This window comes from Augochlora pura, chromosome 4 (genome assembly GCF_028453695.1).
Source record: "Augochlora pura isolate Apur16 chromosome 4, APUR_v2.2.1, whole genome shotgun sequence".
Taxonomy (NCBI): domain Eukaryota; kingdom Metazoa; phylum Arthropoda; class Insecta; order Hymenoptera; family Halictidae; genus Augochlora; species Augochlora pura.
This window is the reverse complement of record NC_135775.1, coordinates 23637073-23661175: the sequence shown is the minus strand read 5'-3', so window position 1 is coordinate 23661175 and position 24103 is coordinate 23637073. Positions and strand designations below refer to the sequence as shown.

At 41.6% G+C, this 24103-nt stretch overlaps 1 protein-coding gene across 1 annotated transcript in view; it reads left to right on the top strand.

Annotated features, from left to right (window-relative positions):
- Nucleotides 1-24103, top strand: part of LOC144468664 (uncharacterized) — a 138359-nt gene that overhangs the window by 65567 nt on the left and 48689 nt on the right. The window contains exon 2 of the mRNA XM_078178287.1: nucleotides 21319-21336. Coding sequence (XP_078034413.1) covers nucleotides 21319-21336 — 18 coding nt within the window. The remainder of the gene's footprint in view (nucleotides 1-21318; nucleotides 21337-24103) is intronic.

Sequence of the window (24103 nt, the reverse complement as noted above, 5' to 3'; positions counted from 1 at the left end):
CAGGAAATTGTCTATTCTCGTTAACCGCGGGAAATATGTTTGGAGTCTTTACGGAAGCGCTCCTGAATTATTGAAATGAGCGCAAATTATTGTTAGTTATTTATTTCTTGCTAATCGGGTATTTTCTCGTTTGAACGATTCTTGGATAAAATCGCGCGTCGTCGACATCTTTATGAATTTTATTTTCTATGTATTTTATGATATTTAACAAAGAAAAAAATCGCTGAATACTGTACAATGTATGTACTTTTAAGTGGTATAATTGTTTTTAAAAAAAAAGTTTACGTGCTTCGCCAGAAAAAATTCCAAAAAATGTATATATTATCATATTCTTGCCAAGGCTTTATCCTTCGCAATCTTTATAAATTTTATTCTGCAACAATTTTCTAACATTTACCAAAGAAAAAAAATTGCTAGATACAGTAAAACGCACGCACTTTCAAGTGACATAATTGCATAGGGGAAAAAGTCCACTGCCTACCACGGAAAAAATTCCCGTAGCGCGGTTCTTTATCAGATGTTCGACCACGTTTTCCGTCGCGTTTCTTCGGCGAGTGGGTCGCGTGGTAATTAATTAGCAGGATGAATCGAGCGTTACCTAGATTAGCTAGATTATCGGGGTGGTTAATCTTGAACAGTGTAAGCATGGTAGTATTATTGGACGCGATATTGTTTCGTTTTAATCGGAGGGAAACAGCTCCTCTGTTCCCCCGCGTTCGCCAATATTACCTGTCACGCGTTACTTCCTCTAAATTCGTGCGGAATGCGCCCATGGGATTCCGATATGGAAACAGCAGATTGATGAGCACTCGGCAATAATTGTGATGGCCGCGCGATGGCGGACCGGGGCGTCGCAGGAGTGGGGGTGAGAATGCCGAAGAAAACAATTTTTGAAAAGAAACGCTGCGTTTTGTCGCTGTAAAGTTGAGAGAAATTTGCAGAATTAAATCTCTTTAAATTAATTAAATTTATATCTTAGTAACGCTGTTTTAACTTTTTAAGAATAATGCGATTTCAGCCATCTTGTTAATAAAGATAGTTATCGCTTGATTGTTTAGCTAAAGGATTTATTAATCTATTTATTAATTCATTACTTCATCTATTCAAAAATTCATTTATTGAATTTTTAATTAGACAGCTACCATTAATAATTTTAAAATCGACTATACATCAATTTATAGTTATTATTTCGATTTGTTTGGAGGAACGATTCAACGACGATCGAAAGACAAAGCATCGACAAGAATCGCGAATAAAATGCGCAACGAGTCGGGGGAAAATCTGCCCTCCCGACCGTTCGAGATATCAAAGTGTATTGGATAGTGAACTATCACCTTTACCGGGGCTTTTATTGAAATTCTTGAAGGCGATCTTGAAAAGAATTCCTTTCTCACGCCTGCGGAATGAGTTCAATGTAAGGGTTCCCTTATAACGTAATTTCATCGGACTGGGATAAGAACGTGCGTGAAAGTATGGACGTCTCTTGGAAAGTGATCAACCGAGTGGCTCCTCCTTCGCCGCGGGTTATTTACAATCTCAACACCAATAATCTTCCTAGAGGAGATTCTTGCCCGATAAAAGATTCACGGACCTACTCATTCCGCGTTTTATAATGGAGTGGGCGAAACCCAATGAAACAGTAATGATGTTTTTATTTGTGACACTTTTTACTGTTTCTGGTCATTTTTGTAATTTATTTTTATTGTTACTATGTGGAATAATTGAGCTATAATTATTGAGTATTTTGTTGGATATTTTGCTGTATATAGTTTCTAATGCTGCATTATAATTTTTATATTTTAGTCAAATGAAACAGAGTCAATTTTATGGAACATATTCACTTATTTTATTTCGTAGAAACTAATAGCTTTTTAAAAAATTTTTTGCAATACTCTAGTGACGAAAATAAATTATCAGACATTACGAGACATATTAAATTCATTCAATCTTTTTTAATTAATTATCTACTTATTAAAATTGAAATTTAAAATACAGAGATTCTAAAGACACAAAAATGCTTTAAATATGCCTTTTTAAAAATTCTCAAGAAAATACTAAATAAATAAAGATCCTCCAAATTAATCACCTTTAAATCCTCCCCAAATATCACTGAAATAATTAAAATTGCCATAACTAAAGTATTAACCAAATCTCATTAATTCCTTAATTTCTAAACACCATAAACCTTCATAAATCAACCCAAATCGATAAATTCCCAATTTACAAACGTCTTTGAATTCTCCAAACCGCAGCGCGCCATCTTGAAATAACCTCGATCAATCCTTTCGCATTCCTCCAGCAACGTTAGCCGATTGTTACCCGATCCATCGACCGAGCATTAAGTCTAATTAATGCGATCTTCGGCGAGCCAGGGGGAATCGATTCGGTACTTGTTGCGTTCGATAATCGCGTACCTTACGGGAGGGTGGCTCGTCGTCGGCTCCGCGAAAATATTCCGCGGGTGTTCCGCAGGATATAGTAGGTACGCGTGTAGCGCTGGGCCCGGGACAATTTCCGGATATCCGCAGGATTTCTGTCGTTTCGCCGCGGCCTTCCCCGGTCGCATCTCGAGGCTCGGCGTTACGTGTCGCGCAAGCCAAAGTCCGTTAACAAGGCGGCGACGACCGTCGAAATAAAACTGTGCGGCACACGCTCATTAAAACTGCTCGCAATTAGTCGACGGCCGAGAGCGGAGCGTCGCCCCGACAACCGGATAAATCCGCGCGCGGATACGTATCGGGCGCAATTTCATCGTCCGCGTCGGAGATTTTCCGCGCGCGTCGCTTCGCCGTAACGAGTTCGAAGTGGCCTCCCGTTTGTCCCGGCCTTAAGAATCCCCTTCGCGACCGGCAACCCTCCGCAAGAACCCTCCGTCCTCCAACCCTTTCGTGGAAATCGCCCGGCAACTGTCCGAACTTTATATAATAAACAAACCGGCGGAAGGCAAAGCGGGAACTTTTCGGCGGAGTGATTTGATTAAAAAGTTTGCCGGGCCAAGTGACCGGAGACTCGAGGTTATCCGGGGTGGGGTGGGGGGGGGGGCTTCTTCATACGCGCGGCTCTACTCGGCCGATTAGTTCGCCGGTCGCGCTTCTCGCCCGAATTAATCCCGTTTCATATTCTCGTTTCGAACTTGCCAGCTGCCCCCCCGAAAAATTCGGCGGCGGGGCGTTCGCTGACACGCGAACTTCGTCGGCGTTCAAGGAGACGATTTTGGAGGATCGATGACGTAATCGGTGGATCTGACGCGTGAGAGGACTCGGAGGAATTGAAACAAGGTTGTTGGTATTTTGTGCATTTGGGAGATTTGATGTAAACGATCTCCACGTAGAATAGAATGAACGTTTTCACTGTTTAACACGTTCAGTGCCGATAATTAACAATTAAAATCGCCGGATAGTTAAATCGATATAATTAATTAAAGCGAAATCGGAAAGTGAATATTAATCATAGGGGATGACGTTAGAACCCTTTGGCATTCTAGACTTAGAACATTCTAGTCAAATTTAATTTGTTCAAATATATTACGGTAAAAATGAATTTTCAAGATTGGCCAGAAATTAATGTCAGCTATATTTGACATTAATAACACGGCGCTCAACGTGTTAAAACAAAAAATGTCGACAGATGTCTCGTCGCCCGAATCGTTGCTACTAAATTACAAGATTCTTTAAAGGTAGCAGTGAGACGATTTGCCCATCGTTTGACTTCCTTTAGATCGATGGCCGGGTTTAGTACACACACCGCCTTGTAGCCGCGGTGCGCGTCTCGAGTCTCTGTATCCGAGGCGGTGAATTTGATTTGAAGACTCGCTCGCAGCGTGGAATATTTTGAAAGAATTATTCAAACACGAGGCACGGGAATCCTTTCCGTATTTTTCGTCAAAGAAACTTACGTAAATTGATGGGCTTTCAGAGCCGGCGGAGAATATGAGAACGGGCACGCAACATTCTCTTCTCTCTCTCTCTCTCTCTCTCTCTCTTGCCTTCGTCTCGCGACGACGAGACGCGGCGCCGCGCGGAAGAACTAAACTATTGCGCTCTTTCTGTCGATATCCCTGACTCGTTATCGTGACGTTATCGTCGAATGCACGTCGAAAAAGGGTATACGACGGAACGATACCGGGCGAGCCGGGTAAATGGTATTTTTCGTAAAAAGAAACAGAGCGAACGCTGCGAGACGGGGATGGGGTGGGAGAGGGGAGGATGGAGGAGGAGAGAGACGGAGAAAGAGAGCGAGATGGACTGAGAGAGAGGCTAAGAGACTAAGGGAGAGATAGTAAGAGAGAGGCTACGAGACAGAGAGAGATACTAAGAGAGAGGCTAAGAGAGAAGCTAAGAGACAGAGAGAGATACTAAGAGAGAAGGTGAGAGACAGAGAGAGATACTAAGAGAGAAGGTAAGAGACAGAGAGAGACACTAAGAGAGAAGGTAAGAGACAGAGAGAAATACTAAGAGATAAGAGAGTGAGAGGCTACGTGACAGAGAGAGAGAGAGAGAGAGAGAGAGAGAGACTAAGAGAGGCAGACACCAGGGACAAACAGAGACTAAAGCAGACATAGTCCAAGACAGACAGAGACCCATACAAGAAGATAACCTAAAAGAGAGAGGCTAAGAGAGACACAGAGAAAGAGACGAAAATAGACTAAAAGAGAGAGAGAGAGAGAAACATAGTGGAGTGCAAGGGGGTAGGAGGGGCGACGGTGGAGCATCGAGCAGACAGAAAACGCGAAGAAATCCGAACGAGGGATTCACTGAAACTTGCTTCCATCTTGAACGTTCCATTAAAGACGCTCCCGGTGAAATGAAAATTTTCGAGGTGTGACGGCGCACCTCTCTATCCCGGCGTGGAACAAATAAAAAGATGAGACCGACGGGAAATGCTCTCGTTTCATCGGCTCTAGAGAGCACGGAATTTATGCGCGCCGGGAGAAGCGACAAACAGGTTCGTTTTCTGATTCATTGTAGGCGTCGAACTCCCACGGTCTCTCTCTCTCTCTCTCGATACAGACGCGTCCGCCGAATTCGCTCTTTATTTGCTTGGATAATATTAGACTTCGTCACCTTTCAATGTTTATTGGTAAAAGAAAGCTTCGTTGATTGGTTAACATATTAGTCGGAGCGAGAATGAAATAAAAATGCTATTGTTTTATTTGGTTTGGAGAATCTATGTTAAAATGTATAAATGTCTGTGGTTTAAGAAGACGGTGTTTTAACTTAATATTGTTAAAAGAAGAAATTAAAAGATGTTAAGAGGCATTGTTAATATAATATATAGTTAACCATTGAACAATCCTCTTCCATTCTTCGATGTAAATGGCATCGTGAAATTACGCATAATTCAAAATAAAATCTTGATAGTCAAAATATTATTTATCTCAAAAGTTTCAATTTTTTAATGGTTAGTTCGTTCTTTAACCCTTTTGTTGGGACAGTCCGCTCCACTGAAGAGACGCTATAAAACGATTCATTTATTGCCTTACATTACATTATATTATATTGTATTTCACTGTATTGCATTCTATTATATTATGTATATTATATTCACATACCATTGCATACCGATTATAACCAAAACCTGTATACAAAGCAAGTCGCGCGGACGCCGGCTATAATCGTAGTAACGAAAGGGTTAAAAGCGAAAAATAAAACCCACAGCGTCGACCTACGAAATAAACATTTACCACAGAAAAATCTCGACGCACTTCCGGTCTAACCCCGCGATTATTCTTCAAGGTACGAGCCTGTTTCACGGTATTTGACTAACGTAGTTATTTTCTCGGTGGACGCGACGGTGCATGCCCGCGGACTCGTAATATTCCGCTCCGAGATCCACGGTCTTTGAGATCCGTTCATTGCGCGATAAATCACGTATGAGATTTCTCAGAGAGAAAGCGCGAGAGAGAGAGCGAGAGAGAGAGAGAGTAACGTCGAGAGGTCGCCAGAGTTCGAGAGTATCGCTCAGCTCGTATTCTATTTCCCCGTTTTTCCAGCCTGACCGCCGTAGTTCCCTGTTTTCCTTTTTCCCCATCCCCATCCCCCCGCTCCATCCCCCACCACCACCCCCTCCCTCTCTCGCCCGACTTCCTTCTTTTCCACGCTCGGTCCTTTTCCCGCGACCCTTTTGACCATTCACCGATAATGTTACGATAACGAGTCAATGCTACCGCCGTCGAAGAGAGCCCCTCCCTCTCTCCCTCCCTCCCCCCTCCCCCCGGTCCCTTCCTACGCGAGAAATCAAAGACCAGCATCCTTTGTGCGGCCGAAGAGACCGCGCCGCGCACACGCGCGAGGAGAATTCCGCCTCCGTCGAGATTTCCCGCGATTCTTATGGAGAATGCCGGCGGAGGCTACGCGGGCACCGTCGCCGAACAGAACAGATATTAATTGGGCAGATTGTCGCGTTGATTTCGGTGTGCTCGATGCCTGCGAGTCGGACGCCATTTTGATTGAGCATTTCACACGGTTTGAGGATCATTTCTGGCTTTTTCGGTGGAACTGTTTTAAGGGAGCGTTTTATTTAATGCAAGCAATTATGCAGTATGAAATGTATATTATATACAGTTATATGTTATTATTAATATAGTTATTAATATTATATTATTAATAGTTATGTGGCGTTATTATATATTTTTTAGATATTCTTATTCATTTTTATGTATTCTTGTGTCTTCTTACAGATTTTTATAGATTTTTATATATTCTTATGTATTCTTATATATTTTTATACATTATAATACATAATTTAGTTACAGTCTAATTAAGTAAAAGTTTATTTAATGTCAGTCTACTCAGATCCAACTAAAAAAGTATAAGCACTCCCCAGTTCAACTTTTACAAACTAATACTAAAGAACAGTTCTTTTTAATTACAAATACAACATCAGCTAAAAATCATAAAATCAAATCCATCGAGAGTTCGTCAACCGCGAAGCCAATAAAAGAAAGACATCCTCCGAACTCGCGAGAAACAATCGCGCGTCGCCGCTTGAACGGTGAATTAAATAAACAGAATATTCCGCGGGGCCATTCGGCCGGTCGATATTCCCGATTAATAATTCCCGTAGTTTGTTGTAATCAAAGTGATAGCCTCCGCCGAGCCGTGCAACGTTAATGAATGTCTTAACGACCCGTAGCAATAGTAATTTAGAATTTCTCAAGAATCTTGACGTCGTCCTTTCCCGCTCCGGATCTAATTAATTCAGTGCTACCCGGCTCTCTCTCCCTCTCTCTCTCTTCATCTCTCCCTCTCCCCATCTCTCCTCCCTCCCGTTAACGAATTTTGAGAGCATTTAATCGCTACTAAATTTCCTGTCGTGTCTTGTACAAGCGCGGAGCACAGTGTACGGTGTCGATCCTGTTGGTTATCCTGATCACAGACACTTCCCTGTCGGCCATTAATATTGGACTAGTATTAGTAATAATCCCGGAGATTGTTAATATCTCATTACCGTGCCGTGTAACGTTAGTTGCGGCACTCGATGGAACTTCAACGTTCTAGAAATAACTTTCGGCACCGGGGCTGCACTGCGACGACGACTTGACGCGCGTGTATCGCGGCGAGCCGTTCTGTCTCGCGTTAATGCGATAGAATCCATTATTCAATCGCCTAATTATCCTATTTTTACGAGAAGCGATAGAATAGAAATTAGAAATAGAATTAGAAATTCAGCGAGATTTGATAATATACTATTTCTAAAAACCGTAGAAATATCGCTGATATTGGTCTGTATTTTTTTAGATATTCAAAAACAACGTTTAGTTGTTTTCAAACTTGGAATTAATATTTTATAATTTTTCTCTATTGTTTAATTAATATTTTTCTATTATCGCTCTAGTAGAATCAAGGATAGAAATTAAATTCAGGGAATGGACTTAATTATTGCTATTTATTAAGCAACGATTGCGATCTATATAGTAACTAATTAATTACTTAATTCATTTCTCTAATTTCTCTCTTTATTTATTTAATTATTGGACAAGCTACGACGCCTTATAATAGGATATAAATATAAATAACAATCTACCATACAAAAATAGAATAAGCTTTATTTGAGCTCTCGTTATCGACGAAATATTACTTATAATCATAAACAAATCTAAAATATCTAAAATATATTATATATAATATAAATATCTAATCCAAAACATCTTTGAATACATTTAAAACATTTTTCAAGCCCGAAAAAATAAAAAACGCGGCTCCGTTTCCGAACGTTCGTTCGCGGTTCGTCGGCCGCAGTTTTCGGCGCGCTCGCGACCAAATCGTATCTTAACGACACCGGCCGATTCGTTACGATAATGAAACCGTTCTTTGAGCAGCGTCGCTAAGTAAACGTCACACAAATTCCATCGGCGGCCGATACGATTTAAATTCATTGGTTTTATAGATTCATTCAGGCCGGTCGGCGTCGACGGCGGTTAACACGGCCGGGCCGCCTGCGAGGGAGCTCGACGGAACACGCCGGCCGTAATTCATGTCCATGTAATTAACATCGGGGAAAACGGAGTGTTTCCACTACGCTTTAAACGATCTGTAAACAGTTTTAAATTTCATTCGATCGGTCCGCGCTCGAGACCCTCCGCCGACTGTTTCCACGGGGGAGGGGCGAAAGGGGGGGGGTGTCCGCGCTGTTTCCGTCCACTGATAATAATCGAGCAGAGCGCTGTTCCGAAACTTTCTTTCCGCCGATTCGAAACAAGCTAGTACTATATAAAAAAAAGAAGAGAAGCGTGGACGGTGAAAAATTTGCAACTTGGAAAATATAGAGAAAACGCTGTCGTTCGAACGCGTTTCGCCCGGAAGTTGCTTCGAGAAAAAAAGGTTAACCCATGATGCACCTCTTAATTGCATTGTGTCTAAAAGTTAGAACGGTTTTTTCGGAAAATATTCCGCGGACGAGCGTCTCGCGGTTTAATTGCATCTCGCTGGAAATAATTCGGGGAGGTGGGGAGGGGGGGAAATATTAAATCGAGAACGTCTGCCGCTCGTTTAATCGCATTGCGTTCGCCCCCGCGCCCCGGCGAGCTTGGCAATTTAGAGGCGCGTCGGAGAACGCGCTCCGTACTTTTTCCTCCGTAGTTCGTTCGATCTTGTTTTTAATGATTCCGATCACGGAGGGGGGGATCATCGCGCGGAAGACACCGTTTGAAGTAGTAAAATTAATTGCAACGTGACCGTGTTATTTCATGCGGGGGCTTCGTACGCGACCGACGATGATACGATTTTAATGAGCCTTTATTGGCCGTTTGACGCGAGTGCCCGGGCAATCGTTACACGAAAACACGTCCAATCAATCGTGTGACGTGCATCGTAACGGCTAACACCGCTTCGCAAATTAATTTGAACGGGCCGGGGGGGGGGGGGGGGGGGAGGCGACTGGCGCCGCGACGAATCCTTTTGAGAATTAACGGAAACTCGCGGGAGGACAATCGGAAAAATACCTGCGCGTTTTACTTTATTCCAGGCGTTAAAGATTATTATTATTGGCGTAAAGATTGTTAATTAGCGTCGATCCGTTCGAAGCGGCGCTGAAATCAATGGAAAAGTCTGTCGATGGAATTCTTTGATTTCTCGATGATTGTGTTCGATGATTTTTTTATGGGGACAAATTATAGTATTGGACAGCGTTGTTTGTGATAATTTATCGTCGAATGATTTATTGACGTGCATTTAATTGTCAAGATTCAAGTTGTATCGTTAGGCGAAGAGAATTTTTGTTTCAGAAGTGATTTATTTTGAGGGCGGTTTTAACGATGATTTATTTCAATGATAATTTCTTTTAATAATTTACTTTATCGATGATTTGTATCAATGGCGATTTTAACGATGATTTATCTTAATGGCGATCTATTTTAACATTGATTTATTTTAACGTCGATTTATTTCCACGATGGTTCATTTCAACGACGATTCATCTCAATGGCGATCTATTTTTACGATGATTTTTTCTAATGATAGTTTATATTAATAATGATTTATTTTAATAATGATTTATTTTAACAATGATCTATTTTAATAATGCTTCATTTTACTAACTACTTGTTTTACTAATTTTCACATAAATAGTTACAAGATTACATTACGCTGTTATTATAATTATTATTACATATTTACCGACTACTTTTCAAATCGTGAAAACGAAACGCGCATAACTCTGACTATAATAATAAATAATTCGAAGAACAATATTTTAAGTCACACCCAACGATATTCTAGCATTCCAGTGACACATTCCATTATTGTTTAATGAAAAAGTAGCGACCGAAACGATTTATAAAATCACCGAACCCTTTAAGGAACAATCGAAATCTCTGTTCCGTTCGCGCCGAAGCTCTGACAGCTTCTTCGGACCGGTCTCGTTGCGCAACAACGGCGTGCCAGACCAGTCGAGATTCCACCTCCCTCCCCAGTACAAAGACGAATTGCTAATTGCTGATTAGCCCTCCAATTAGTTCGAATCGAGCCGCGCGTCGCCAGACGGAACAGCGGAATCGGAAAAGAATTATGCGCGCGATCGAGCGCGGAGGTGGGGGGGGGCAGGGGAGGAAACACGTGTAGCGCTTCGCCGCCGCGGCGGAAAGAAATTTTCTCCAATTATGCGATTTGATTAATGGGTTTTTTATACCCGGTTACGCAATCGATCAATTTGTAGGTACCCGGTGTCCTTCTACCGGCGTCCACGCGTTTCAAACAGCCCTGATGAAAAATCGCGGGACAGGCTATATTTTTTCATCTGCAAAACACGGAACGAGGAAAAAAAATAGGGGGGGGGGGGGGGGGGGCTGGGGGGGGATAGGAAAAAAAAAGAGAGGACGAACGTAGCGCGCGTTTGTATAATACACGGGGAGAAAGGAAATTCTTTGAATAACAAAGAACTGGCCGGGCGCCGCGCGCCGGTCCGCCTAATTGCACCGTCATTTTTCGATGTTCGTAACGATTCGACAGGTTCCGCGGCAGCCGCTGCGAGCGCGCGTTTCCAACGCAACTGCAGGCCCCCCGATTTTCAATCTGTCGCTATAAGATATATACAGCGTGTCGTAGAATCTCGCCGGGTAAATAGCCGCCATTAATCTCCTGCGGAATTAAATGAAAACGTACTGCCCCGGCGCACGGGGCGAAAGATTTTTTCGGAAAAAATAACGCGCGCGAGGTCGCGAGCGCGCTTTTTTTCCGCGCGACTCCGCCGACGCTGCGGAACGGATTTAGGGTATACGTCCCCTTGAAATTCGTCTAATTAAAAGTTCGTCCAAGTCGGACAACTTTACGGCTCCCGCGAAAATCGAGTGCCGGTTACTACTGCTACTGCTGCTACTACTACTGCTGCTACCACACGGCGAGCGTCGAATTTATGTTTCGCTCGAGATTCCGCAAATTGCTCCCGCGAAAACGACTTCGAGAGCGAAGATCGAGTTCTTCGATTGTTATAAGCTCTTTGTGGACACGTTTCGTGGGGTAGTTTCGGACTGGCGAGGTCAGGGCGCGCGATCCTGTGTTTTAAGAAGTGTATTAGTGATTAGGTTTGTTTTACTCGAGGAAGGTTGTAATCTATGGTGTTGTAATTGATTTGTTTAAAGTGGGAAGAGTTGATCCAGGAATTTGTTTGATTGAAAAATGAAGAGTTGTCTGAATAATTTGTTCGACTAAAAAGTAAAGAATTATTAGAATAATTTATTCCACTAAAAAGTAAAGAGTTATTAGAATAATTTATTCGACTAAAAATTATTAGAATAATTTATTCGACTAAAAATTATTAGAATAATTTATTCAACTAAAAATTATTAGAATAATTTATTCAACTAAAAATTATTAGAATAATTTATTCAACTAAAAATTATTAGAATAATAATTAATAAAAAATTATTCGACTAAAAATTATTAGAATAATTTATTCGACTAAAAATTATTAGAATAATTTATTCGACTAAAATATAAAGAATTATTAGAACACTATATTCATCTAAAAAATGAAAAATTGTTTCAATAATTCACTCTACGAAAAACTAAAAAATTTGCCAAAATAAACCGAAACGAAACAAGCTTCAAATAAAATATTAAAATTGAACTACCACACATATAAATATTTAAAGAATCAACCATTGTAAAGCGATTTCTAACATTCCTAAATTAACGAAGAGTATGAAACGCCGTGTCTTGAAATGTCGGCGTCGAAACGCGGGACATTTTCGAAAACGATCCCGGCCCGTCCGTGTCCCGCTAATTTGCGTAATTACGGCGCCCCGTAGCAACAGAATATTGATCACACACGCGAACACGCCGACCGGGAATAAAAAAAAATATATAGAGCCGCCGCGGGAACGATCGCGCCGCATTCATGATCCAGAATGTCTGAATATTATTCCGCCGGTCGAAAGCGCAACTACAACGAGTTCCGGTGTACAGCGATTGGACACGAATAGCAAATCGATTGACGATTACTGAACCGCGTGATTCGAAATACAGGGTTCGTCAAAAGACTCGAGCCACCGCCGTGCCGCCATTACTTGACGAACCCGGCCGCGTAACGCCGACCCGAAGATATTCCGCTGCGGAAAAAATGTATTTCTTTGAACAAATCGAAGACTAAATGTTATAACTGTGTGAAATGATCGAGTCGATTTTTACGCGTCGAGTATAATAATTTTAAAAATTGTAAAATCGAAAAATTGATTTGAGATTCAAAAGTTCTGTTGCATGGCATTGATGATAAGTTAATAAATAATTAATGATCGAGACGATTTTAACGCGTTAAGTATAATAATTTAAAAAATTGTAAGACTGAAAATTGGTTTGAGATTCAAAAGTTCTGTTGCGTCGCGTCGATGATAAGTTAATAAATAATTAATGATCAGTCGTATTGCATTAATAAGGATATTAGGGAAAATATAGTAAATTGACATACGTAATTGGATTTTTAATCCTGAGAAATTTTATATATTGTTATTTAATTTTACAGAATAAAGTTCTTAGTGTAAGGCTATGTGCATAGAATATTGATAATTCTCTCAATATTCTTGCATTTTAGTTTGACAATAAATTATATAAATTATAATATATTAACGTGAAAATTGAATTTTCAACCTTGAGCAATTTCCATAAATTATTACTTAATTATACATAATAAAGTAAAGACAAAAGCAACAGAGAATACACGAATTAATAAAATCTCCCCTAAATCATCATTTCTATCTATTTCTAACTATACTAAAAATTTCTGAATGCACCACCGACTGCTCCAAACCATGACTACCCTAACCAAAGACTGCGCTGAACTAAGTCTCCACCGAATCGTCCGAAACAACGCCGAAAGACCGCCCCCTCAACAGCAGAAATTTAAACAACGTTCGCTATTCGTTAACGACCGGGGCGGCGAGCACCGCGGCAAGTAGATTATCGTCGCGGCCATGAATTCGCGCGAATTGCGGCTCATAAAACCGGAAGCGACTTCGAAAAACACCATTTCCCCGCTGATAGCTTTGTCCCGAATTCCCGCCTCATTTCCAGAGACGGAGAACTTTTGCGGGAAAGTTCGGGACAAAAGCTGCGGAGGACGGAAAAGAAAACCGGGCGCGCGGGCGGCTGGAACAGACTCGCGGGGTCAGTTTACAAATCGGTACGAGGGGGAGGGGGGAGGGTCTTGGTGGCCCCAATTAACCGAAACTCGGGCATCGACGTACCCCTTATCGAGAAGGGGTCGGAGCGTAGGATCGCGGGACGATATTATGCAAATCGCGGATCGCGACGCGAGCACTCGAATTCGGCGCCGGTTTTAAATTTTCCCGGGTTTCAGCGGACCACGCCAAGATGTTTCTCCGGGCCGTTTCCGCATTAATGCCCCGGAACAGGGAATTACGGTGGGGAGCCGGGGGGTGGGGGAGAAAGGGGGAGAGGGGGTACCAAACAAAACGATCCACTCCCGCGGAAGCGGCGCAATCAATGTAATTGGCAATTTTCTCCCCGATCCCCCCCCCCCCCACCCCTCTCTGCCCCTCGAAGTTCGATCCCTTCGTCGGCGTTTCACGGTCAGGCGGCGCGCGTCGTTTTCTCTCTTTCAGTAGCAGAAATCGTGTGTTTAAACGGCGACTAATGGACCGTTTATTGACCGAAACACTTTTCGTACGGTCGATCGTTGCACAAACTCGATTAGCGTTCTCCTCCACTTGATTATCAGTAATTTCCTACCCGGGGCAACGGGACCGACTTCTTCGATAAATATTGGACGATGAACGCGGAGAAACAGTTCGCCGATACCGATTTCGGCGTGCCGCTCGACGCGACACGCTCCCACGGCCAGCGAACGTCGCCGAAAATATCACCCCCCGATTACGCTCGTTCCGTTTCATTTGCCACCGAGGAGCTTCCCCCTTTTTTCGGGGCCGGGGGTAATTTGTTTGTAAGTGGCTGGGCAGTGACGTTGATGAAGGAAATTAGGGAAAGGCACTGCTTCGTAGCGATTCTAAAGCATGGGTTATTGTATTTATAATAATAATTGTATTTATTATTTTGTGGGGATATTTGGATTATTAGATGGTAATTTTGGGGTTGATGTTAATGTTATGCCAATGTCAATGTCAATATTAATATCAGTATCAATATCAATATCAATTTCAATATTAATATCGATTAAATATCAATATCAATACCAATATCGATTAAATATTAATATTATATTAATATCAATAGCCATTCGACTAAATATCAATATTAATATCAACAGCGATTAAATGTCAATATCAATGTCAATAAAATACGTGAATCAATCAATACGTGATATTTGAGGTTAAATATCACATAACCTAAAAACGCAGCTTATTCGCATTACCTCATACACAAAACGTCACTATGCAATATAATCTTCACAGAAAATAACATCCAAAATCTCTACAATACCATTCAACAATTAACGCTAAATAAAATAATCAAATTTAATTTATTTTCCTTACATTTTAAATAAATATCAAATAAAACGAACCATTTATTTTCATCGAGAACATTATTAATCATAAGAATACTACGAACAATTAACTTCTCCAAATATTATTATCTAAAACCTTTTAATTGTTTAAGGAACTCTATAAACGACAACGCTCGGTTGTGTAAAATTGCCATTGTTAAGAACACGAGAAGAAAGGGACGGGCAAGTCCGCGCAGATTTTTCTAAAATCGCTTATAATTATTGCCGAGTAGTCGCAGCCGCGTTTGGACTTCCGCGAAGCGACTTCCCAACGGAGTTGGAAATTTTCTCACATTAAAGTTTCGCAATAAATTTCCCGTCAAACAGCGTTCGCGAGCGCGAGCCTGAGATTATGATTCTTCAGCTGGGAAGAAAAAGGAATTAAAAGATCCACCTGGAAACCCTTATCGCGGTCCATAATGTACCCCAACACACTATCTTCCACGCGTCGCGTCCTTTTTCCTTACTTTTTCTGCTTTTTGAAATTTTTATTATAGTATTATAATATATTTGAAACGCGAGAATTGTGTAACTTATTATTATTATGAAACCTTTGCATAAATTATCGTATTCCATTTGAGTTTCATTTATAATATTTTATCTGATTTTCTTCTTTTATTTTATCTATTTTATTTTATTTTTTGGTATTGAATGTTATGAAAAATTTTCTTTAGGATGTGCAATAAAAATATCTGTCGATCGCCATGTTTGTTTCTCGCTACTTTCTTCTTACTTTAATTTATAATATACAAACTTATTCTTAGATAAAATTGTTACTTATTACGTATAAATAAATACTTATTATATATATTTATACATACTTATTACATAAATTCGATTCAACATAAATACAAATTCATTCAAATTTATTTCAAACATGTCCGATGACAAAATACCGGTCGCGAGAATTCGTTTGTTTAATAAAAATCCTGTCGAGGAGGATGCCCGAGGAAGCGAGATCGGCGAAGGAATTTTTTAATTTATATATCGATCGTGCATCGCCGGCCCTCAGAAAGTGTGTTCCCTCCCGCTAAACGGGAGAATTGCAATTATATACGTTCGACGGCGCTCCCCTCCCCTCCCTCCGACCGTAGCTTTCATCAGATTGATACTTTCCTTCTAATTTCTGCCGCTCGCCGGCTCTCGTCGGCGAGTTCTTTATTTATTTCGCTTGTCTTTCAAAGCGACCGAGAAACGCCACGGTGTCTAGAATGTATCGAACCTCCGTGTAGTAGCACCGGCCAAAGTAATTGCCAATTTCGCCTTAAATCGCTGGGGCTGTCTCAAAGAACATTCTTCGGGGCGGGTAAGTGAATAATGGACCACTTACCGATAAACTTGTCAAATATTTAGGTACTTTAAACCGGTATAAAGACGCGCTACGGAGGGAACCTGTTTAACCGGTTCAAAGTTCCGACCTTTTTTCACCCGTCGACCAGCGCGACGCGTACGATTCGCGCGAAATCGAAGCCGCGAATATTCGTCCCCCCCACCCCCCGAAAAAAATATCCTGCGAATCGCGCCAACCGCAAATTCACCGTATTCGATTCGTTCAATAATATATATTTTTTTGTAATTAGAAACCGAAGTAATTTCGATACGCGTCGAATTCCCACCCGTTACCGTCGACGCTCCGGTCGTTGTTGTTTAAACAAATAATACTCGATCCGTGTCAATCGCGGCTGTCGAACCTATTATCCCGGCCCCGCCTTTGCAGTTTCATACGCGGCCTCCCCCCTTTAATTGTCCCGATCATTATTTTTGGTCGAATCGATTCGAACAACTTTACACGGTGTATCTTTTATTCCGCGCGCCATTGTTGCCCGGCCTCTTGTTTGTAATCAGCTTTATCGTTGTTCCCGACAACGGTGATCATTAGCAACTTGTATCCTACCGGTTCGAACGGTTTTGTTGTAACGGGGCCGGTTGTTGAATCGTTTCTGCTGTTTGGCGAATTCTGTCGGCCTTATGACACCATGGTTCAAAGGTGGTTTCCTATGGTGTTTACAAGGTATGCGAGAAATATTTAACAACAAGGAAATGGGGGATTCTTGATCTTATTTCGAGCAACTTTTTCCTTTGCGAAAATTCAATATATAGCTTTATTCAGGAGTTATTAGAGAAAAACAGTGACCAATGAGAGACGAGTACTCGCGTGAATCGCGCTCGCTTCTCATTGGCCACTGTTTTTCTTCAATAACTCCTAAACAGAGCCTCGGAGAAAATTTTTGTAAAGGAAAAAGTTGCTTCGAATGACATCAGGAACCCATCATTTGTAGATTGTTAATGATTTTAGAGATATTCTGTTTATTTTTAAATAAACCGGTATCTTTAATTCGCTCGTCTTTTCTTCCATTTTCCTTGGTTAGCGGAGCCGTTTCTTTCGGCCGGTTCTCCCTTTATCACCTGTGTATACATGTAGAACTGTGTAATTCACCGTAATCCCAGCCTAATGTCCGATAACCTTAAGTATCGCGAAAGCTTTTTCGGAGAACGAATGAAACGCGTTAGCTTACCGCATACTCTCTGCCCATTTAAATCGCCAAGGAAAGAACAATTGTTCGGGGCTCCTTAAAAATACAACAATTGCCCTCGGCCGCTTCCTATAAATTCCTGCATCCCTGAACCGTTACTTCCGCCAACGATCGTCGAAACGCAAAACTTTATAGGCGGATAAACCTTAAAAAATTAATAACGATAAATTAACGATAAGTTCCTGTTGATTTTTATTTCTAGAATTATATAAAATTATGGAAGCGTTTCGACGAGTGTTTGTATCAATGTTAAATAGATTACAGTATTTTAGGCGAAATAATAATAGTTTATATCAATTGTTTAAAGCAGGAGTTAAGTCAAAATTAATTTTTATAATAAATTACTTCTATAGTAATATACCATAGATTCTATTCTATAGATACTATTGTATAATAATATATTGTAGAATCTATAATTCTGTAATAAATAATATATTATAGTATCTATAGTTCTGTAATAAATAATATATTATAGTATACTCTTTATCCTTTGTAAATTTATCAACGAAATTATAAAATAACAAAATTTATCGATCGAACTATGTCACCATTAAATTTGTCAAACGAGTTACGAAACTATACCTCGCAGGAATCGTTCTCGTTTACTCTATAGTTCGAACGCTACGGTCGCGTTTCTAATTCGACGTTCAGCGAAATACGCCGGAAAGAATGTTTGATTTGATTCGGATGCCGCGCGGGTTTCCCCGCGGAAAAGTGTAAACTCGCGTAAACTTTCCTCGGCCTAATGGATTTTCATTTGCCGTGCGACGCGCGGTGGAAAACTTCGAGATCAACAATTTCAGCGGGCGCAAATATTTGTTTCTCGAAGGCGGACGAGGAAGACGCGCTCTCTATCTCTCTACCGCGGGGGTGGTCGCATTAAAATTGCAACAACCGTTACCGGTAAACATTTAAGCAATCGATATAATGCCGGCGCGGTTCCGCGGAAACCTTTCGCGGCGTTGCAGCAGCAGTCGATGCCGCGGACGAGCCAGAAATTGACTCGTATCACTGCGCCCGGGCCCATTGGTAACGGACGACTCGGCGCACCGGACGGTAAATCAAATAAAAGCGCCATTAAATTCTGTTCAATCGTAGACACCATAAACGCGCCAGATCCGCGAACAACTCGTAACTTACACTGACATCCAAGCGGAATCATTGTAAAACCTATTCTAGGGTGCTTCAGAACATGGTATTGGTATAATAATAATTAAAAGTGAAAAATATTTGAAATAGTAAATTTTGAAAAAAATTGAGCTGAATTAATTAAATTAATAGAATTAAGAAAAGTTGCCCGTGTCGATCGCAGGAAATATAAAATTAATTGAAGGTTATTTTTTTATCATTTTAAATATTATACAACGAATGCGCACCGAAAATCGACTAATGCTAATTTCAACACACTGAAAATAATTATACGACAGCAAACGCGCTGATATTTAGTTACAAGCGCCACCCTATAATTAAACAAACACCCACGATCTCGAATAAATCGGGCAAACGACAATTGTCAGGTGACGCTATATTTGTTTATTACACAGCGAAACCTCGCATCCGAAACGAGACAATGATGCGACCACATACAAATTGCACGAGCGGGAAGTTCTGGCGGAAGTGCTTGCTCGAAAAAAAAAAGGCAGGCCGAATGCATTTAAAGTATCGGATTCGGAAGATAGGGAGAAAATGAATGTCAGACCGTCGAATTTGACTTGCAGCAGCGGGCGGGTCTAGTCACGATTCCATCGCCGTTCAAATGTTATTCTGTGTGCACTGAGACGTGACCGGAACGTGTGAACACTGGGGGTCCGCTACGGCTGATTCAAGGAACACTAAACTGTGATTGAACGGTGACTGGTACCCGGGATTGGATCGTTGCTGCAAATGAAGGGCTTAAGCTGATGGGGGGACATTTCGAATGAGACAGGTCGCCAACAGGACGAATTTAGAAATATCAAGTGGTAGCAGCCGGCATTTATCGGACGTAGGGATCGTACGTGCGCGGGCCTCCGTCTTTACGGAATGGTTTCTCGATCAGCGTAATTAGTAGACCGTGGATTTTACGCAATTATGGCAAAAATTAATAAACGTTGGAATAGTAAAGGATTTTTGAAATTAATTATTATTAAACGATTATTAAAAGAAGAAAGAGAGTCGTTTTTAGTTCGTATCTATTGCTATTGACGAAGACGATTTTTAATTACTATGAAAATCTATAGTTTACTAATTACATATATTTACTATAATTTTCTATAATTTAAAGAATTGTTCAACGATGCTCGTGCTATATTTCTAAAATTCTCGATTTACATTTCCCATGACTCAAAAGTCAAATGAAATAATAAATTTTGCTATTAAAAATCTCCGTGAACAATCCCCTAATTGTTACGATTTCTACAACAAAGCGATAACAAAATTTCGCGATTCCAAAGACGATCGAAACGTGTCCACGGAGTTGCATAAAACAACGCGCAAAAAGACGTCGAAATCGTTCCGATCGGTTTGCAAAATCTCTACAGAAACGCGATGATTTTTCGGAGGGGGTGGTAAAGTTTCGCGAACGCTTCGGACGAATTTCGGAGAGAGAGAGAGTGCAGACTGAAAGGTAGCCGGGGTATTTGGCCTGAAACGTTGGTTAAGTTGAAACGCGGGCGAAGAACAGAGCCCAAAAACCGAAGTTCCATTTATTTTCATACGCCACTTACGTGGCCTTTGTGCGGGATTGATCGAAACCGTTTGACGTCCTCCCCCACACCTCCCCCTCCCCCGACCGTCCATTGTTCCTGGTAATTTTTGATCGCGCAGCTCGAAAACGTTCATCATTCCGCTGATTCCTCGCTTTGATATCGCGAAACATGACCGCGCCCCGCCTTTCTTTGTCCGCGGCCGCGGCCGCCGCGGACTATTGTCCTGTTTTTTTCGAAAACGTAAAAATATTACGGTTTCGCCCCGTTCTGAGGTTTATTTTGTCCCGGTGCGCGCGACAAACGCCCGCCGAAATCGATTTCATTGAGTTTCGTACACTCTATCGTTCGGATGGCGGAACACGGGGCGAAGAGGGATGACAGGCGGCGGCGATGGTGCACGGGGCGGGGGGAGGGGTGAAGGGCGAAGGGGCGTGTCGACATTTGAGCGCGGGCAACGACGGCGAAACTTTTGACCAATTACAACGAAAAATAATAGAAGGTGTACGCGCGCTGTTTTTCAACGAAATGCTCTCGGAAAATTTATCGAGTCGTCCTGGCCGGCGACCGCGCGTCAAACGGCAATTAACGAATCAAATTTGATTCGCGAGATGCGTTGCTTTTTATTAACTTTCCGGCATGTCTCTTTTATTTTCATGCCTGGTTTCGTTGCTCGATTCCGCGTGTCTTTCTTCTTTGAAATGTTAGTTAGGGAACGTGTGCTGAAGTGTACATTGAGTGTATAGTGTGATGTGTATCGAACTGTAGTTTAAACGTATGCTATAGTGTGTATCGAGATGTACGTTGAATGTACATTATGATGTATGTTGAACTGTATATTGTAATGCACGTTATAATATATATCAAACTGTACAGTAAATGTATATTACAGCGTGGATGAAATTGTATATTAAACTATATACTGAACAGTACATTAAATGTACTTTATGACGTATATTAAGCTATATATTAAGTGTATATTATAATGTATATTAAACATATATTATAATATATATCAAACTATATATCAATCATATACTATAACATATGTTAAACTATACATATATATCATACGAAATCATTTTGTAAAACATTTTTGCTATCTCAAAATGTCTATAACTAATATTGACTTTTATTTTTGATTCCAGGGACTACTACTATGACAGGTGAGTGATTGCCATCCCGAACACAACGTTCTCCCCTAAAACAGGTAACACAGAGACTAAACCTACTAATTAAATCCTGCAGTCGAATAATCATTCAAAATATTCGCATAAAAATTCGTCAAATCTATTCGTAACATCGTGCGAATAAAATGTCATTCGAATCGCGATCAACTTAATGAACAATAATTATTTCCACCGTCCCACCTCTCAACTTTGCGCGTTACGTTCCTCTTCAGCGCCGAAGCGTTTCCTCGCAGTAATAAACGAATAAACGAACAAATAAACGCCGCGAGATCGATCCCTTTCACGCGTAGCGTGAGAGAAATTCGAATCATTTTCGGTCGGCAACTGCGTGAAGTTGCATCGAACCGTTCTACTCGCTAACAAATTGCCTCGTTCCCGGATCTTGCGAGCAAATGGCCATATTGGGAGCGGGGCAGTTTCGAAAATCAAGCGCATAATTTGTCGTCGATGGCGTAGCTGCGACCGCCGGACCGTAAATCGCAATTATTATACCAGAACGCGACGCCTCCGCACTGCCGGACTCGCGCGAGCGCGCGTACACGCGACACGCAAGATGAACAACGCCGACAATATCGAAGTTCATTAATTTATTTTTCCGCGTCGTCCCGGTTCGTCGCGCGGACCCGTTTGTTACCTTCTGACGTTGATTAAGCACGACTTGGTTGAAAAACCGACGATGATTTTCGGTTCGACGATCGTCGTTAACCCTTTCGTTACGGAAGCCGGGGATAGTCGGTGTCCAAGCGATGTACTGTCTGCAGAAGTGCAGAAGTGTTCGCGCGATTTGATGTACAAGTTGCGACTATAGTCGGCATTTGATACAATGTAATACTGTTTATAATACAGTACAGTACTGTACAGCATAGTACCTTATAATACAACGCGGTGCAACACAGTACAATACCGTATAATAGAATGGAATAGAGTTCAACACAGTACAATGTGGTATAATACAGTATAATATACTACAATGCAGTCAATACAGTACAATACAGTACAATACAGTACAATACAATAAAATGTAATACAATATAAAACTATAAAATGCCCATTCCATATCGTCACTTAAACGAAGGGTTCCACCGTAACGAAAGAGTTAAAAGAATCGGCTCCGATCGGTAGTTTCAAATTCCCGGCGTGCCCCGCGCATTTCATCCCCCGAAACGGTTCGATCTTTCGCGAAACGAGCGATAAATTACCGCGTCTGTGATCCATGCGTTACGCGTTTTAACGAGATCGTTAATTTGATTAATTAAAATCGGAAAGCGGGCAAACGAGGCGGAGGCCGTCGGCGCGTCGCGCGGGTAGGTGGAGAGGGGAGGGGGGAGGAGGGGAGGGCGATCCGGGCGCGCACGGTTCTCTTTTATTCGATTCGCGCCGATCGAAGCGCGGTCTCTCTTTATTCTGTTTCGCGGGCCCCGCAATTTTTTAGTTTCGCTTGTTTGAAACCCGCTCGCGTGAAACGCGATTCCGGTTTTCATCGGCCGCGGCTCCCGTATCCTGTTTACGCGTGATTTCTGTGTCTCGACTTCCCAGCGCTTCTCGTAACAGCCCGGCGAAAATGTTGACGAATTATGCGAACGGCTCGCGTTGTTAATATCTCGTATGGAGAGATTTTAAATCTCGCGGTGCTTGTGGATTATACGTTTTATTGATTTATAATTTTTGGATATATATTTATTATATCTCTTTATACTGTACGTGTTTATCATATTATTTTGTATTTTACATATTTATTATATTTTTGTGTTATATATATTTATAATACTTCATCTATCATATATATTTATAATATTAGCTTGGAAACTATGAAACGGGCGTTTTTATCTAGCCTATGTGCAGCTGCGACGCCCGTTTCATAGTTTCCAACCTGATATTTCCTGTCTTATACACGTTTGCTATATTTTCTATATTATACTCACTTACTACGATCTTTCTATTACACATATTTATTACATCTACTACATACTTTCATTATGTATACTATACTAAATTCCTCATATTTTATATTTCACAATTATCCACACTCTTTCCATTTCTATTTATTATTCACTCACGCAACAAAAATTCTCTCAATTCCACCTCGCGCCTCCGTCAACAAAGTGTTCTCCCCCGCGGAACGAAACCACGATCATCATCGTTATTGTTTCAGACAGCTGCGACTCTTGATTAACGAATACATTAGCGTCCACGGCTAGTCACAAATTGATCCTCCTAATATTTGACATACGGCGGTGCGGATTGGTGCCCGGATATCGGCTTTCAATATCGCGGGACCAAAACCCCATTCGGCGATATCATTGACGCGTCCCCCACCCCCCGGAGACAATAGCGACGAAATTTCGTTTTCCGAAACGAGAAGATAAATAAAGAAACGCCGGCGCGCGGCCGAGCAGAAAACCGTATCCACGGGTTTACCGAGGGAATTAAGAGCGATGCATCTCGCGCGGCGTCCGCCGGCCGTCCCAATATTTTTCGATAGCCGGCGCATAACTTTTTTATCGACCGGATATATCGCGTAAACGTTCGACGTAACCGCGCAGCGTCCGCGGCGAGTCGATGATAGGACGGCATGGACGATGACGACGGCATGAAATTTCGTGCCATCTCTGAAATTTCGGTGTCCGTTTAATTTCTAGGCGACGCGAATCGATGATTAAAAGAGGAAGAGCGACGGAGACGCGGCCTCGTTGGCGGGGCGGCAGGGAAGGAGGGCGAGAGAGGGGATGGGAAGGGCGGTAGG